The 19,264-nt window shown below is 39.2% G+C and overlaps 1 protein-coding gene across 18 annotated transcripts in view; it reads right to left on the minus strand.

Annotated features, from left to right (window-relative positions):
* Positions 1 to 19,264, minus strand: part of MAP4 (microtubule associated protein 4) — a 195,412-nt gene that overhangs the window by 126,696 nt on the left and 49,452 nt on the right. For 17 of the 18 annotated variants that reach the window (XM_030306563.2, XM_030306574.2, XM_030306557.2 and 14 more), the window contains one exon: positions 3,048 to 3,289. In XM_030306563.2, the coding sequence (XP_030162423.1) occupies positions 3,048 to 3,270 (223 nt within the window). In that variant the 5' untranslated portion in view covers positions 3,271 to 3,289. Of the gene's footprint in view, positions 1 to 3,047; positions 3,290 to 10,900; positions 10,977 to 19,264 lie in introns of those variants that run through there. The other variant, XM_030306529.2, reaches the window with a different exon arrangement.

Raw genomic sequence — 19,264 nt, forward strand, 5'->3', positions numbered from 1 at the left:
GGGTGGGGGGATGGGCTAAATGTGTGATGGGCATTAAGGAGGGCACCTGTTGGGATGAGCACTGGGTGTTATATATTAAGTGATGAATCACAGGGTTTCTACTCCTGAAACCGATACTACACTGCATGTTAACTAACACATTTAAATAAAATTTTTAAAAAATAAATTTAAAAAATTTAAAAAAAAAAGAAAGAGAGAGAGAGAGAGAGAACACAGGGAAGAGGAGCAGAGGGAGAGAACCTCAACCAGGCTCCATGCTCAGCACAGAGCAGAGTCCGATGCAGGGCTTGATCCCATGACCCTGGGATCATGACCTGAGCAGATATCAAGAGTTGGACACTCAAATGACTGCGCCAGGCAGGTACCCTGAAAATATTTTGAAATGAATAAAAATTAAAAACAGAACACACCAGAGGCACCTGGATGGTTCAGTTGGTTAAGCGTCTGACTTCAACTCAAGTCATGATCTCATGGTTAAGTGAGTTCAAGCCCCGTGTCGGGCTCTGCACTGACAGCTCTGAGCTTGGAGCCTGCTTTGGATTCTGTGTCTCCCTCTCTCTCCCTGCCCCTGTCCTACGCGCGCACGTGCTCTCTCTCTCTCTCTCTCTCAAAAATAAATAAACTTAAATAACACACCAACATCTATGAGGCACATATAAAACCATGATTAGAGGGAAATTTGTAACATTCAAAAGCTTATTTTAAGTGGTTGCCAGAGGTGGAGGTGGAGGTGAGCAAAATGGGTGAAGGTAGATAAAAGGTACAAACTTCTAGTTACAAAATAAGAAAGTCCTGGGAACATAATGTACAGCATGGTAATAACTACAGTTAATAATACTGTATTGTATACTTGAACATTCCTATGAGAGTGGATCTTAAAAGTTCTCATCACAAGGAAAAAAAATTGTTAATTATGTATGGTGATGAATGTTAATTAGACGTATTCTGGTAGTTATCTCACAATATACACAAATAGTAAATCATTATGTTGTACACCTTAAATATAATATTTTGTGTCAATATGAAAAGAAATGTTTAAAATTAATGATCTAAGCTGCCACCTTAAAAAAACAGAAAATGAGGGGCACCTGGGTGGCTCAGTCGGTTAAGCGTCCGTCCGACTTCAGCTCAGGTCATGATCTCACAGTCCATGAGTTCGAGCCCCACGTCAGGCTCTGTGCTAACAGCTCGGAGCCTGGAGCCTGCTTCAGATTCTGTGTCTCCCTCTCTCTGACCCTCCCCTGCTCATTGCTGTCTCTCTCTCAAAAATAAATAAAAACATTTTAAAAAAATTAAAAAAAAAACAGGAAATGAGCAAATCAACTCAAAGTAAGCAAAAGGAAGGAAATATTAGAGATATGAGCAGAAATTGAAAATAGAAAAATAGAAAAAAAAATCTACAACACCAAAAGCTTCATCTTTAAAAACATTAGTAATTGATAAACCTCTATCCAGACTCAATTAAAAAAAAAAAAGAGAGAGAGAGAGAGGACACAAATTACCAATATAATGAATGAAAGAAGGGGTATGACAACAGATCCTACCGAAATTAGGAGAATCAGGTAATAGTACAATTCTATCTCCAACAATCTGACAACTTAGAGGAAATATACCAATTCCCTGAAAGATACAACCTACCAAAGCTGGCTTGAGAAGAAACAGATAACCTGAACAGTTCTAGATCTCTTAAAGAAACTGAATTCCTAATTAAAAAAAACAAAAACAAAAACCTGACCCAGAAAACTCCAGGTCCAGATGGCTTCACTGACCAAGTCTATCCAACATTAAAGACAAAAACATCAATTCTACATGAACAACTCTAGAAAACAGGAGGGAACATTTCCCAACTCATTTTATGATGCTAGAATGACCTCAATTCTAAAATCAGAAAAAGGCATCACAAAAAAACTACAGACCAATATCCCACATGAACAAAAATGCAAAACTCCTCAACCAAAGGGTACCTGGGTGGCTCAGTTGAATAAACGTGCGACCCTTGATTTGGGCTCATGTCATGATCTCACAGTTCAGTTCATGAGATCAAGCCACACGTCAGGTTCCATGCTAACAACACGAAGCCTGCTTGGGATTCTCCCTCTCCCTCTCCCTCTCCCTGCCTCTCTCTCTCAAAAAACAAAACAAACAAACAAAAAAAAAAATCTCAACCAGATAGTAGCAAATCTGATCCAGCAATATATAAAAGCAGCAAACCTCTTTTTAAAAGATTTAATCCATGGTTTAATCCTTACCTGGCATTACACCCAAAGACAAGTGGTATTTGATTCCATTCTAAATTTAGTCTTTTTTTTTTTATATATGAAATTTATTGACAAATTGGTTTCCATATAACACCCAGTGCTCATCCCAAAACGTGCCCTCCTCAATACCCATCACCCACCCTCCCCTCCCTCCCACCCCCCATCAACCCTCAGTTTGTTCTCAGTCTAAATTTAGTCTTGATGTAAATACAGAATTTTGTTTATCTGACTTTTTACAAAGCTACTTTCAAAGTCAAGGCACAGCAGACCATTTAATTCAGGAAAGTAGGCAGATTATACAGTAGCTGAGACCTTACAGAAGAAACTTTTGGGTTAAGAGTAATCTACAGTCGGGGCGCCTGGGTGGCTCAGTCAGTTAAGCATCTGACTTCAGCTCAGGTCATGATCTCGTGGTCTGCGAGGTCGAGCCCCGCGTCGGGCTCTGTGCTGACAGCTCAGAGCCTGGAGCCTGTTTCGGATTCTGTGTCTCCCTCTCTCTCTGACCCTCCCCTGTTCATGCTGTCTCTCCCTGTCTCAAAAATAAAATAAACGTTAAAAAAAATTTTTTTTTTTAAATTAAAAAAAAGTAATCTACAGTCTCATGAACACACACTCAACTAAAAGGTAACGAACCTACGTCTTTGGTTTCTAATGAAAGAAATTTAGATAAGGAGAAAAGTGACTATCCTATACTAAAAAAGTCAGCTCAGTTTCCTCAAGGTTTCTAAGATTATGACCTACAGCGTCATCCCTAATCTGCTTTCTGAGCAGCTTGGTTTAATTACTTACCTTCAACCTGGCTAGTATCTGAGCATGGTTTCTTCTTCGACTCCGAATTGCCGGTTTTCTCATCAACATCCAGTAGAGGAATATAGTCTGTTTTTCCAACAGTTTCTCCCACAACATCATCAAAGGCCTCTGCCTCCAGTGTGGCAATGAAGTCCCGTTTTATCTCTTCCTCAATTTCTGGAGGTGGGTCTGTTAATGCATCTGCAAGACTGAGGTCAGCCATTCTGCACCACTGCAACTGCCTGGTAAAGGAGGGAAAAATGTTTCATCAGATGAGCACTGTGCAAAGGAAAAAACATCCCTAGAAACTCTTCTCAGTTGTTCTAAACAAAAAAAGAATTAAAATCCAAAATGTTAGAGCTAAAAGAGACTCCCTCATTTGACAGATTAGAAAATTAAAGCTCAGTTAACCAACAGTCTTACCCAAAGTAAACACCCTCTTTTCACATAGCTGGGAGGTAAACAGAGCCAAGTGCCATTTTGTCCTTTTCATTAATAAGAAAAAATAAAGTGTAAAAAAACAAACAAACAAACAAAAAACACCAATGTATCCAAAGTTCAAATCAGGTCTTTTGATTTCAAGTCTCATAAACTTTTTAATTATTCTATATATCTTCATTTCCAAATCATGTCCCAGAATAATTCTTAAATGAATATACAAAAGGAGGTCAGATTACATTATATTCCCATGAAAAAAGTTACATTACTATCAGGCAAAAGAAGTCACCTCTCCTGACTAAAGACTGTGAGTATGGGCCCTATCTTGTTGAGGTTAAATACTGTTTCTTCATGAATCTCTTGTAGCTAGGCTAGCTCCATCCACCAAAACCATGCCTAGCCCTGCTGGCATAAAAATACAGACCTGTTCCCTGATTAGTTAGGGGCGCAGTCCCTCTTTGTGGCCATGTACATCACCACCTTTACAGAACATCAGGCTCTCAATTTTTAAACGTAACCTGACGTTAAGAAGTATAACCTACTAAAGGCAAAACTGTTAGGTGAAGAGCTAAAAAAATACAAATGGTGTAGTAAAAGTGCCAAAGGGCCTGAAAATAAATGGAGTTCCTAGTACATACACAGCACAGTGGGAAATTAAAAAAAAATGTGCAGGGTACTATCTGTCCTTCAAAAAGCCTAACTTTGGGGTGCCTGGGTGGCTCAATTGGTTAAGTGTTGGACTTCAGCTCAGGTCATGATCTCACGGTTTGTGAATTCAAGCCCCAGGTCAATTCAAGCCCTACATCAGGCTCTGTGCTGACATATCGGAGCCTGGAGCCTGCTTTGGATTCTATGTCTCCTTCTCTCTCTGTCCTCCCCCCAACTCTGTTTTCTTTCTTTCTCTTTCTCTCTCTCTCAAAAATAAATAAACATTTAAAAAAAAAAGTCTAACTTAACAGACTCTCCAAGAGACTCATGAAGATAAATGAACATATGAGCTTTTGTGACCAGGTAAAGGTAAATCAAATAGAAATAATAGCTATTGCTTCTGTCTGCCCAGAAATCTATTCTTCCTTATCTTCCCCCATATACACCAATGGTCACCCTAGTGGTGTTGGGCACATGACCAGGCAGAGGATGGTTGTAAAAGGAATGTTTCATGACTACATCTTGGATGGAAGATTCACCAAGTGGCAGCTGTTCAGTTGCCCTGGTTGTCTTCTTTCTTAAGTCTGAGTGAGCAACCTTCCAATTTTTTTTTCATCTAATTTAGTCAGTCTATCGCTTGCAACCAAAGAATCTCAACTAATATATATATATATATATATATATATATATATATATATATAGTCTTTCCTCAACCCAAATTTTAAAAGGCCAAATTTTACTATGATTTAAGCCACCTTTTTTTCCCCGTTTATTCATTTTTGAGAGACAAGAGAAAGACAGATAGTGAGCGGGGTAGAGGCAGAGAGAGAGGGAGACACAGAATCCAAAGCAGGCTCCAGGCGCTGAGCTGTCAGGACAAAGCCTGATGCGGGGCTCGAACCCACAAACCCTGAGATCATGACCTGAGCCGAAGTTGGACACTTAACTGACTGAGCCACCCAGGCACCCCGATTTAAGCCACTGTTAAAGACTCTCTTTTAAAACTGTCTGTCCTCCACTGTCTTCCTCTCTCCAACTAAATTCACTAAGGAAAAAGAAATACCCACCAAAAGTACAGTCATTCTATCTTCATCTTTGTGTTCTACACACAAGTTCCTATCATAGTCATCAGTAGGGAGTAGCGCCCATATAACCCATTTACAACACAGGAACATGGACGGGCAGTCCTACTCTCTATGCCACCCAGCTACTTTACATATAAAGTATTATTGTCACTCCAGATGCCACCAGGAAAAATGCAGAAAAATGACTCATTAAAGAACTTTTAAAAAGCCTGACAAATTTAATGTCAATAAATTCCATAAAAAGTAAATGTTTTTCCCTTTTCTATGATGACTATTATTACCAGTTAGCATTTGAAACCTATTATGAACCAAAAATAATAAAGGATGTCTGTAATTAAACAGTTTCATGGTCAAACAGCACTTGAAAGGACATCTGTACCATCCTTAACAATAGCTTTATTTGTTTCCATAATATACACATATGATACCTTTTTCATATAATCCACTCAAACTTCCTAACTCAGGACACAGGTAAAAATAGAGACAAAATCAACAGTATCTTTTAAATGTCATTTATCTGAGTGCATATTCTCAAAGGGCAGCTCTTTATCCACTGTAATGTTCCCCTGTTCACCCCCACCCTCAACCTCCCAAACTACTACCTGGGCTGACATGCGGTTCATGGAATACGAAGAGCAGCTTAAATTCAGCCTAAGAAGGTAAAACTGACAGAAAATGAGAGAGCTGGAAAGCAGGAAGGTCATTTGGCTCTGAGTGTATCTAGCCAACCACCCAAGCATCTGTATCTCAACACAGTTTAGCTATTCCTTTCTTGTCACTACATATAAATAGAAGTGTGATTTAAACACACACACACACACACACACACACACACACACACACACACACCCCTACTTATGGAAAATGATCCTGTAAAGGCAATACCAGTGTTGTGTTGGAAGTGAAAGTACTGGTTTTATCCAGAAAGCCCAGTGTTCATTAAATTAAAGAGACTGCCCAATTTTATCGTTATTCTATTCTAAAAAATATACAAGTATAATAAATTCTGTAAGTGTTCTACAGGTTTGCTAAACTGGTTCTACAAGTATTCCAGAATTGATTTTAATGAATTCACGAAAGAACTTCATCCCACACTTACAGAATCATTTAAGGTCACTTAATACTCAGTTATGCCTTAAAATGGTTAGTTATGTAATTTATGGACAAAAGGATATGACACAATGTTATTCTCAAATATGGATATTCAGGAAGTTCCAAAAATGTACTCTTGTGAATGAGAACTATGTACTTAAAAGAAATTATCTCTCCTTGAATATTTATACTATTCCTTTCCTATTTGTTCAAAGTTTGAATTTAAAAGGATTTGTTACTGGGGGCAAGAAAAGAAAGCTGGATACAGAAGTTTCTAAGCTTCACGGAAGCACTAGTTTAATCTATAGCTTTCAGTGAGTCACCTTACAGGGCTGAGTTCCCTAATCTGTAAAATGAGAGTGGTATGTTAAATGATTCCTGAGGTTGATTATTCCAGAAGCTGTTAATAATTTAAAATCTTTTTATTTTTTTTTTAATGTTTATTTTAGAGAGAGAGAGAGAGACACAGACAGACAGACAGAGCATGGGTGGGGGGAGGGGTGGAGAGAGAAGGAGACACAGAATCCAAAGCAGGCTCCAGGCTCTGAGCTGTCGGCACAAAGCCTGATGCGGGGCTCGAACCCACAGTCTGCAAGATCATGACCTGAACCAAAGTCGGACACTTAACCGACTGGGCTACCTAGGCGCCCCAAGGTGCTAATAATTTAGATTCATCACTTAAGTTAGAAATAAACAAACAAATTGCATATAGACCCTCAATGTGCATGTGTGACTTTTATATACCAAGTACTCCCAATTATAACTGGGTTCAGGTTTATTAAAAGGCAAAAGTTTTTTGGCAAAGGAAGAGACTAAAAACAAATTCATCACTGCACAGGGCCCTGCTTGAGCAAATCTGACTGGAGCTTAAGAAACTCCACCCAGTTCTGGCTAACATCAAAGGAGACTTACACAACTCTGCCAGAAAATAAGCCCCATATTATTTAACCAGGCACCAAGACAACACACAGTTTTCAAGCATAGTGCTTTGGACATCTGATCTTTCATTCTGACTACATGCCTGAAGTGAAACTGAAGTGAGAAGAGTTTTGAAAATAGGTGAACAAAGATAAGAAGAAATGACATGACAAGATGATGAAGCAAAGAAAAGAATTTTGGTCTCTTGACTACACTCTTACTATTAATAGCTATGTGCTCATAAAAAGTATATAAGAAGATACGATGAGGTCACAAAGCACCCGCTTCTGTTACATGGGTTTTTTTTTTTTAATTTATTTATTTTGAAAGAGAGAGAGAGAGAGCACGTACAAGTTGGGGGAGGGGTAGAGAGACAGAGAGAGAGAATTCCAAGCAGGCTCCGTGCTGACACAGCACAGAGACGGACACAGGGCTTGAACCCATTAACTATGAGATCATGACCTGAGCCAAAATCCAGAATCAGACGCTTAACTGACTGAGCCACCCAGGTGCCCCTTGTATGGTTTACTTTAGATTACAAATTCTGGAGTTAGCTCCTAAACTGAAATATATAGGTCTATACAGATTAGTGTTCGTATCTAACTTAAATACACAGAAGTATGGCCAACTTTTTAAGCTCTCAAAATTCCTCTTGAAAATTTCAGGTCAGTCTTACCTATAGTTAGTCACTCCAGACCTGTGCTCATTCTGTCTGATGAGAAATTAGCAATCCAGTTTGCAAATGGTCTGTTACTGCCTTTGTCCTCCTGTGTCCCCCACCCCCTCCCCACTCCAGACATACCCTGTCTCCCAAAGGTGCTGCTTGGGAGGTAAAGTGGAGGAAGAAAACTCATGAAAAAGAACAGAAGCCTAATTCCCACCAACATACTGAAACACTTTTCACAACCACTGTCATAATTTCACTTCATTCTGTCACATTAGCCAAATCTGTACCAAGATTCTTTTGCAGTAGCCAGCATTCTCTTTTTAAAAAGTGTAGAATCCTATTTCACAATTTCAAAAGGGTAAGGGAACACGCACCCCAGAAGGTCTATAATTCCACCTTAGTGTGAATAGTGTAAATTTGGTTCTTATGAAGTAGCTTTCCTCTTTTTTTAAATTTTTTTAATGTTTATTTATTCTTGAGAGAGAGAGAGAGAGAGAGAGAGAGAGAGAGAGAGAGAGAGGGCAAGGGAAGGGCAGAGAGAGAGGGAGACACATAATCTGAAGCAGGCTCCAGCATCTGAGCCTGACGCGGGCTCGAACTCACAAACGGCGAGATCATGACCTCAGCCGATGTCAGACGCTTAGACTGAGCCACCCAGGCACCCCTCCTATTTTTTTTTTTAAGTTTACTTATTTATTTTGATAGAGACAGAGACAGTGCAAGCAGAGGACGAGCAGAGAGAGAGGGAGAGAGAATCCCAAGGAGGCTCCACACTGCTTGCTGCAGAGATCGCATGGGGCTTGAACTCACGAACCGTGAGATCACGACCTGAGTCAAAACTAAGAGTTGGATACTTACCTGACTGAACCATCCAGGAGCCCCTGAAGTAATTTCCTCTTAATCCCAGAGATCAATTCCATGGAAAGTGAGTTTTTGGTTTCAGTGTGAAAAGGGAGAATAATAATTTAGCAACACAGAATATTTCAGGGAACAAAATAGGTCTGTATAAGGTATCAAAGTAGGGAAAGGGTATGTGGGCCCCAAGGCCCTAGGAGGTAAAAGAAAGAGAGGTAATACAATGTCAAAGGCAAGCTTGACATCTTTTAAAATATTACCTCCTGTCAGTTTTAGAAGAAAGGAAGAAACTTTCTTCAGTCACCTGGACTAGTTGGGAAACAAAATTATCATTTATAACATTGTTTACCTTTTTTTTAAACATTTTTTAATGTTTTTTTATTTATTATCAAGAGATGGAGAGAGAACATGAGTAGGGGAGGGGCAGAGAGAGGGGGAGACACAGAATCCGAAGCAGGCTCCAGGCTCTGAGCTGTCAGCACAGAGCCTGACGTGGGGCTCAAACGCACAAACTGCGAGATCATGGCCTGAGCCGAAGTCAGACGCTTAACCGACTAAGCCACCCAGGCGCCCCTACCTTTTAAAATTTTTTAAATAATCTCTACACCCAACTTGGGGCTTGAACTCACAATCTCGAGATTAAAGTCATATGCTCCACCAAGTGAATGAATCAAAAGTCATATGCTCCAGCCAGGCGCCCCTAACATTGTTTATCTAAAGGAAATGCTTCTGAGTTCCAAATAACCAACTTAATAAATGAACATTTAATAATAATTCTTGGGGTGCCTTGGTGGCTCAGTCAGTTAAGCATCTGACTTCAGCTCAGGTCATGATCTTGCAGTTCATGAGTTCAAGCCCCGTGTTGGGCTCTGTGCTGACAGCTCAGAGCCTGGAGCCTGCTTTGGATTCTGTGTCTCCCTCTCTCTCTGCCCCTCCACTGCTCATGTTTCTGTCTCTCTCCCTCTCTCAAAAATAAACATTAAATTAAAAATAATAATAATAATAATAATAATAATAATAATAGCTCTTGAAGGCAGAAGACCACTCATAATGCTCACTTAAATTTTCTCCATGATTGATATTGTCAGTTTTGGGGGGGAATGGCAGTAGAGGGGTGAATGATGGACAAGACATACAACTAAAAAGACATGTGGACTAATATTTTCTTCTATACTTTTTTTAATTTTTTTGGCAAGACTGATTTAAATGACAGAGAATTCTGAGGCCAAAACTAAGCTGCTATCCCAGGACATTAGTGAGAGTGCTGTGACCAAAATGCAATGCTTGTTCCTCAGGTTTGGAAGAAACCCAGTGTCCCAGCCAGTTCCAGAGACCATTTATAACCTGACATGGCTAGTGGTATAGCGTGTACCATAAAGATTTCATATTCAACATGAGATTTTTTGAGTTTGTCTAGCAAGCTTTCAGTTACTACATGGGGACTTTACTTCTCAGATTGGTTTTAATGAAGTTTTCAGAGGCCTATTACATATCAAGCTGAACCTTATTTGTCTGATGTCTGTGTTCTGCTTGTAATTAACTAGAAAAGTAGTTTGATTTGTACTTTCAATCAAAATGGTATTTCATTCAGAGTAAAACCAACAACCTGTATGGGAATCAGCTACCATCTTACACAGCTCATAGACACATGGGATCCCCAAAGCTAACCTGAATTTCTCCTGCTCCTCCCCAGATCCAGACTGGCAAATGGCAACACACAACTCAGCCACAACTTGACTATCCTAGCAATAAACTCCAACCCCCCTGTTGAATATATTAAGTTTCTACCCCCAGGTACCTCCCTAAACACTTCAAGGACAACAGCTGTACTATTATGAACTGATGGTATTTGCAGCCTCCGCAGGGTTCTGTTCAGAACCACCATTTGTCCTGTTCATCATAGGGTTAGCGACAGGAGAAAGCCCTTGATTACTAGAATAGCAGAAGCTATTGCCCAGTGACATTCCTATATGAAAGAGCACATGGATTTTACTTCCATACAGTCCCAAAAAACAAAGAGCTCCTTTTCCCACTGCTTTTTTAGGGAGCCCTAACCTCTAAATATAAAAACACTGCATACATATGCACACACATATTCAAATACATAAAACCTTGCAGCACAAGGCTGAAAGCCCAGCTTGCTTACTTACAGGAACTATCCAGGCAGCTTGTGCTCAGTCCTGACCAAATGTATTTTGAACCTCTAAACAGGCACCTGTCTGCCACATTTATGTCCAAGTGAATTTAAACCTATTTCCCCAAGAAGAATAATCTACACTAGATACCTCCCACTGTGAGCCATGTGATACAGACAGCATGATGTGTGCTGAAGTCTGGTTATGTGCGCCAAAACAAGAGACGACAATGACACAGCACTTACATTTCTGCTATAACCATCCTTCAGAGTGACTCTTCAGTTTTATCTCAATTAAAAACAAAAAAAAGTGAATCTTAGGATGATTCTCAATACCTGATCCTTCCAAATTTGGAAAAAAAAACAGTATTTTTTAAAACGTTACTCTCCATCCCACTTATTCCTCCTCAGTCTAAGACCAAAAACTATTCAGAGTTTGCCTACACCTATCCAAAAATTATTCCTAAACATTTAGGACTTTTATAAAAACACCAGGTCAAATAATCCAGGATCCAATTCCCTCATTTTAACAACTGACAAGAAAAGAACCAGAAAAAACAAGTCACTTATAAATGAAGCTGGACTGAGGATCAGACTAAGGCGAGAGTCAGCAAACACCAGAAGCACAAGAAGCATATGATATAATGGACAAAATATTGGAATTTTATGGTTTCCGCTTTTATCTGACACAATGACATCACTATCCTTCAAAATCTTTTTTTTTTTTTTGCTGTACCTTTTCTTCTTAAAGTATGAAAGCAAAATTAGGAAGAGTCCTAAACATCAGGAAAAAAAAATCTCAGCTGACTTAAAAGGACCCCAATCCCTATTAAGAAAAAAAAGCCCCCAAACTCCTTAGTGTAACATCAAGGTCACATAATCCTACAGGGCCCAGCCCTATGACCTACCACAACCGACAGCAGTTTTCCATGTAGGGTCTCCCTATATTTTAGTCCCACGGGACCAGCTGCCATTTTTATAGGCATATCATTGACATTATCACCAATACCCTTGCTCATCTTGCTCTTCATACTTCAAAGTCTTGAAATCAAGGTCCACATCAACTATCACCTTTCCTGTTTCTTTTTCAAATCTGTTCTCCCAGTGCCATTGAGAACTAACACATCATCTGTACTTCTATTGTAACAGTACAGTCTGATTTGTACTGCAGTTCATTTATATACTAGTGGCTCCTATAATTGCTAGATCCCAAAGAGGAAGGACCATGTCTAAGCAATGTATATACCCTCCCCTAGCAGATTACTTTACATAGAAGATGGGCCAAAACAACAAAAAACAACAAAGGGGCTAGCTAAACAGAATTCTAAAATGGTATGATTGATCTAAGTTAATATTTTAAAAATTTTTAAATATTTTTATTAATTTTTGAGAGAGAGAGAAAGAGCACTAGCGGGAGAGGGCCAGAAAGGAGACAGGATCTGCAGCAGGCTCTGCACAGTGAGCACAGAGTCTGACGCTGGGCTTGAACTCATGAACTGTGAGATCATGACCTGAGCCAAAACTAAAAGTCAGCCGCTTAACTGAATGAGCCACCCAGGTGCCCCTAAAACGGTATGATTGAAGTTAATAAAAAGCATGTCTAATTTGAAATTACTCAGGTGTTGGGGCTCCTGGGTGGCTCAGTCAGTTAAGCCTCTGACTTCGGCCCCGGTCATGATCTCACAGTTCATGAGTTCAAGCCCCGCACTGGGCTCTCTGCTGTCAGTGCAGAGCATGCTTGGGATTCTCTCTCCCCGCTCCCTATCCCTCCCTGCTCGCTCGCTCTCTCTCTCTCTCTCTCTCTCTCTCTCTCTCTCTCTCAAATTAAAAAAAAAAAAAATCAGGTGTTAAAACTACAAAAACTCTTCAGAACTGAAAAAAAGAATAAATATACTCAAGGTTGAAGGCTTATCATTAATTAAGAATATTCACCTAATTTCTTCCACTTTCCAAGCATAGCTTATGCCAGAGCAATCATGTTGTCTGCAATCATGGAAAGAAAGCCAACAAGGAGTAACTATACGAGCCAGCTCTCTATGCTGGTCATCTTATCATTATTAGGCAGGGCAATAAAAATAGCCCTCTGCTTTTAGAAAAGCACAACAACATGATGCAATATGTCAGAAACAAATAGCATTTTGCTGAAGAGATAAGCTACCACCATCATGTTAACATCATTGTATAAATATTAAAAGTTTTCTAATTTTTAAAAAGTTAAATCTCCATAGCATCAGCTCACACATCTCTGTGTAGTAGTAGTAAATATACCATGTAATTTCAAGATTACTTAGTTTTGGGGAAATTGGGTGAAAGCAAAAAGTATTCACACTTGATCAGCTCTTAGCTTTTGAGAACTATTTAAGAAAAACCTCTCCATCAAGCCAAGTGAAGTTTCTTTCCTAAGTTCAGAGCCACAATATGCCAAATTTTATTATCTAAGATGTCAGTGAAAGTGAAGTAAAATCAAAGGCTGAACTAAGAGGAGATGGGGATTTGTGCTGATAATTCCATAATTATTTATTATAGACACACAATGTGTGTCTCCTCCACACAATGTGTGTCTCACTGGGCTGAGTTCCTAAGGGTTCCCTGCTGGCTCAGTCAGAAGCGCACACAACTCTCAACCACAGGGTTGTGATTTCAAGTTCCACCTTGGGCAGAGGGCTCATTTTTTAAAAAGGGAAAATAAATGGGTTTAACAGAACTTAAAAAAATAAAACGCACGGTGGACTCTGAGTTCCTAGATGGTAAGGACAACATCTTTTTCACCTTTTATCCTGGGCATCTAGTACAATAAAGTGACACCTGGTAGGATCTCAAATGTATATTCATCCTGCTGAATGTGCTCTATTCCGTATCATGACACAGCCTTCTCTTGCCAGGGCTGACATCTGCCCAGCTGGAGGGAGTCTCCTGGCTCTTCCTTGTCGGTCCTCGGCACAGAATCAGAATTGGGGTGCATTGGCCCAGCTCTTCTGAGCAGGAAAGAAGAAGGCATAAACTATAGGAATACTCAGCAGGCATTTTGTAGAAAGACCTTAGTGGTAGTAAATGCCTTGCCTTTAACATAAAAGTGCCTTATAAATGCTTTCAAATGGGGGGGGGGAGTACTAAAAAAAAAAAGTCTAGAAGTAAAAACAATTTTAAGTGAAAACTGAACAAGCAAGGTGAAAAGTCAAAGGAATCTTTCAAACTATTATTAACTTTTAGCATTTTACCTGAAATGGAAGTAAAGATCAGAGTTAAAAGTAAAATGCCACTGAATCAGAATCATTCAGAAACAGCTGGGCAATTTCAGTTTTTAAGCGATGATTCTGAAGGGCACCCACAATTGAGAGCTACTAATCAACAATCCACTTACTACATTAAAGACAGAATTTGTAAAACTTAACACTAGAAAGAGATCAAGTTCTCCGTTGTTGGGAAGGTAGGTGCTTTAGATTATGTTTATTAGAAGTAAAGTCTGACAGGGATTCTTATACAAGTTAATATTGAGGGAGTGCCTTCAGGAGAAACCTGTAAGGGAGAGAAAGGAAGCAAAATTCTGGTTTCAGCTGAAGTCTAGCCTATGCCTCCTGACTGGGAAGCTATGAAACACAATCGCACCAGTCAGTCCCACCATGAGGTAAGGGAGCCACGTTTTTGTAACCTTCATCAGGCAGTCACTGGCTAAGAACCATGTGAAGAGGAGGGACATAACTTCCTAGGCATCTCTGGGGGAGGTGGCTCCTATATGGTATAGCCCTTGCTAACACTCACAACAGCTGGGGATTGGGCCGTATGTGTGTGAGAGACAGACTCTAAGCAAAAGGCCATTAGTAGAAATTAAATGACAAGTTTAATTCACTAAGATTTACCAATATTAAATATTAAGCTTGTATGTACCTACCAACATAGCTATTTAAAAAACAGATGCGCCTGGGTGGCTCAGTCAGTTGAGTGCCCAACTTCAGCTCAGGTGATGATCTCATGGTTCGTGGGTTTGAGCCCTACATTGGGCTTTGCATTGACAGCTTAGAGCCTGGAGCCTGCTTTGGATTCTGTGTCTCCCTCTCTCTCTGCCCCTCCCCCATTAACACTCTGTGTGTGTGTGTGTGTGTGTGTGTGTGTGTGTGTGTCTCAAAAATATTTTAAAAAATTTTAAAAATAAAATAAAAGACATAAAACTTCACCCAAAGAAAACAAAAATACGAATTCAAAAAGGTATATGCAACCCTATGTTTACTGTAGCATTATTTGCAACAGCCAAGACAGGGAAGCAACACAAGTGTCCATCAACAGACAAATGGATAAAGATGTGATACACAGACACACACACACACACACACACACACACACACACACACACACTTTAATATTACTCAGCCATAAAAAAGGATGAGCTCTTGCCATTTGCAACAACATGGATGTACCTAGAGGGTATTATGCTAAGTGAAATAAGTCAGACAAAGACAAATACCATATGATTTCACTTATATGTGGAATCTAAAAAACAAAACAAAAAGCAGAAAAGAAACCTATAAATACAGAGAACAAACTGGATTGCCAGAGGGAAGTGGGATGGAGGTAGGTAAAATGGGTGAATGGGAGTGGGTGATACAGGCTTTCAGATAGGAAATGAACAAGTCACAGGAATAAAAGACACAGCATAGGGAATACAGTCAATGATGTTGTAATAGCACTGTATGGTGACAGAGGGTAACTATACTTGAGAGCACAGTATGACATGAAACTAAGTTGTACAGCCAAAACTAATGTGACATTGTGCATCAACTATACTTCAATAAAAATAAAACAAAAAATAAAAATAACCTTAATGAGGAGAAAGAGAGGAGTCCTCCTTCACAGGGGGATACTGTAATACACCTCTTTCTTTCAGGAACTGACACATCATGTAGACAAAAATCAGTAAGTATATACAAGCTCTGAACAACTCAACCTACAAGTTTCAGCTAATGGACTAGAGAGTACACTGGGAAGACACTTTTCTAGCACACATGGAACAGTTCATTTTTTTTTAATAAATGTGTACTAGGGGCTCCCGGGTGACTTGGTCAGTTAAGCATCCAACTCTTGATTTCTGCTCAGGTCATGATCTCAGGGTCATGAGACTGATCCCCAAGTAGGGCTCCACATTGAGCTTAAGATTCTCTCCCTCTCTCTCCACCCCTCTCCCGCACACACACTCACATGTATTCTCTCTCAAAAAAAAAAAAAAAAAAAGAGAGAGAAAATAAATGTATACTAAGACGTAAAATGAATCTCAAATCTTAAAAATCATTATTGTAAGAGAACAAACTGATGGTTACCAAAGGGGGGGGGGAATGGGTGAAAACAGGTGATGGGGATCAAGGAGTGCACTTACGATGAGCATCAGGTGTTGCATGGAAGTGTTGAATCTCTATATAGTACCCCTGAAACTAATATTACACTGTATGTTAAATAAAACGCTTTTAAAAAATCATTATTGTACAATATACATTTAAGAAACATCATAAATAAGTTAGAAATAAAAACCTGAATTTTTCAAATATTTGAAAATTTTAAAACTCACTACAAATAATCCATGAGTTAAAATCATAATAGACATGAAAAAATACTCAGAAATGAATAATAACAAAAATATTACATTCCAAAGTTTGTGGAATATACTTAAAAAGAGATTCTGAGGAAGTCTCCAGCCTTAAGTGCTTGTAATAGAAAAGAAGGATATAAATAAATTAGTTAAAATCCATCTTAAGAGTTAGGTAAAAATAGGGGCGCCTGGGTGGCACAGTCGGTTGAGCGTCCGACTTCAGCCAGGTCACGATCTCGCCGTCCGTGAGTTCGAGCCCCGTGTCAGGCTCTGGGCTGATGGCTCAGAGCCTGGAGCCTGTTTCTGATTCTGTGTCTCCCTCTCTCTCTGCCCCTCCCCCATTCATGCTCTGTCTCTCTCTGTCCCAAAAATAAATAAACGTTGAAAAAAAAAAAAATTTAAAAAAAAAAAAAAAAGAGTTAGGTAAAAATAAATTTGAAGAAAACCAAAGGAAGGAAATAAAATCCTAAATGAGAATAAGGCACAAAGAAAGAAAAGAGAAGATCAATAAAGCAAAAGTTCTCTCTGAGGAGTAACAAAGTTAACAAACCTTTGGTAAGACTGACCCAAACAGCAGAGAAGGCATAAGTGAACAATTTTAGGAAGGAAAAATTGTAACGCTACAAATGCAGCAGAGGAAAAAAGAGATTTTAAACAACTATGCCAACAAATATGAAAATCAGATGAAAAAGACCATTCTAGGGCACCTGGCTCGTTCAGTTGGAAGAACATGGGACTCTTGATGTTGGGGTCGTGAGTTCAAAGCCCCACGTTGGGTGTAGAGATTACTAAAAAAAAAAAAACTTAAAAAAAAAAAAAAACAATTCCTGAAAGAGCATACAATAACTGAATCAAAATACAATAATAAATTAAAAACCTAAATAGTCCCAAATCAATTAAAGAAATTGAAACAATATTTTTAAGTCTCCCTCCCCCCAACACACACACACCCCAAAGATTTTATAGGAGTTCTACTGAGTATTCAAGGTGAAGATAACTCGAACACAAACTTTAGAAAACAGAAGAATTCTCAGGGCGCCTGGGTGGCTCAGTCATTTGAACATACAACTTCGGCTCAGGTCATGATCTCACGTTTGTGAGTTTGAGTTCGGCATCAGGCTCTCTGCTGTCAGCGAAGAACCCCGCTTCGGATCTTCTGTCCCCCTCTCTCTGCCCCTCCCTGTTGCACTGTCTCAAAAACAAATAAGCCTTTGGGGCACCTGGGTGGCTCAGTCGGTTAAGCGTCCAACTTCAGCTCAGGTCATGATCTCGCGGTCCTTGAGTTCAAGCCCTGCGTCGGGCTCTGTGCTGACAGCTCAGAGCCTGGAGCCTGCTTCGGATTCTGTGTCTCCCTCTCTCTCTGCCCCTCCCCGTTCATGCTCTGTCTCTGTCTCAAATAAATAATAAACGTTAAAATAATTAAATAAAAATAAATAAACCTTCAAAAGAAGAAGAAGAAGAAGAATTCTCACCAAATCATTTTATGAGGCTAACAGAAGTAATCTGTAGTGATTAGAGGCCCATATTCCAACCTGACTGCCAGAGGTTCAAAGTTGGGTTCTACCACTTAGTATCTTTGTGGCCTTGAGGAAGTTTCTTCACCCTTTTGCTTCAGTTTCCCCAAATGTAAACTGGGTGTTTAACAGTATTATCTACTTTCTGTATCTGTTAATATATAAAATAGTTCCTGGAATAGTGTGTGTGTTTTATGTATTTGCTATTGATTATATGATTATTGATAATATACATCTACTACCAAACCCAGACAAGAAGAATACAATAATGGGAAATTATAAACAAAAATAAACTTACGAACTTAGATCGGGTCAGCAAACATTTTCTGTACAGAGCCAGAGAGTAAACTGTTTAAAATTTGTGGCACCTATACTCTATCACAAATACAGGCAGTCCTGGCTTTGCATAGTTCTAATACACACAAATTTCAGTGACCATGGTTTAGTTAAGCAACACCAGTCCCCCAACAGCATGGTTCAAGTTTCAGCTCCCATGGTATATTAACTGTGAATAATTGCATAAAGCACAAAATTTGCTGCTAGCTCCTCAGTATACAAATTGCTACGTAAATAACAAGTGTGCGTGGAAATCAGTGACCTATCACATCACTTCTTCAAAGTCTGTTGGTGACTGGTTGCTGAGCATCTGTTATTCAGTTCATGCATAAACAGTGGTGCTACCTCCTCATCTCCCAGTGATAAATTCGTGTGGCATTTTATGAAAACGAGTAACCAAAAGAGAGAACTGGTCAACAAAAATAAATGTGCAGCAAAGAATCAAAAAGTAGTAACGCTGGAAGTGAAATTTACATCAAATGTAAATGTAGTTCTAGAAAAAATAGCTCTCTGTGGGAATGCTGACACTACCACCATTCAAAAGACGTGCTGCCAGAGGAACTCAGTGAAGGTAAGCTCATCTCCATAAATGAGGATAATGGCTTCTTGAAAAAAATAAAAAGGCCTTAGAGGAAGTGCCGCTGGCAAGAAATCTCACAGTAGAAGAACTCTTGAAGATACTCTGTGGCAATAAAAGCACAAAAGACAAATGCTGGAAGCTGATCTAAACCTAGAAAGGAGTAGGGCACAGAAGAGACAGATATCTGGGTCCATATCATAAATTATGATAAGAAGAAGCCCCGACACTGTTCAAACTATTCTTGGTAAGTTTTTTACAAAGAAAAAACATTTAAATTCTCAACATTTTTAATGTTTTGAATTACAGTGTACTAAACATTAATTTTCCAATTTTTTCATTTCCCTAAGTTTTATATAAGACAAGAGAGCTTTTAAA

Source organism: Lynx canadensis, chromosome A2 (assembly GCF_007474595.2).
Source record: "Lynx canadensis isolate LIC74 chromosome A2, mLynCan4.pri.v2, whole genome shotgun sequence".
In the NCBI taxonomy this organism is placed as follows: Eukaryota; Metazoa; Chordata; class Mammalia; order Carnivora; family Felidae; genus Lynx; species Lynx canadensis.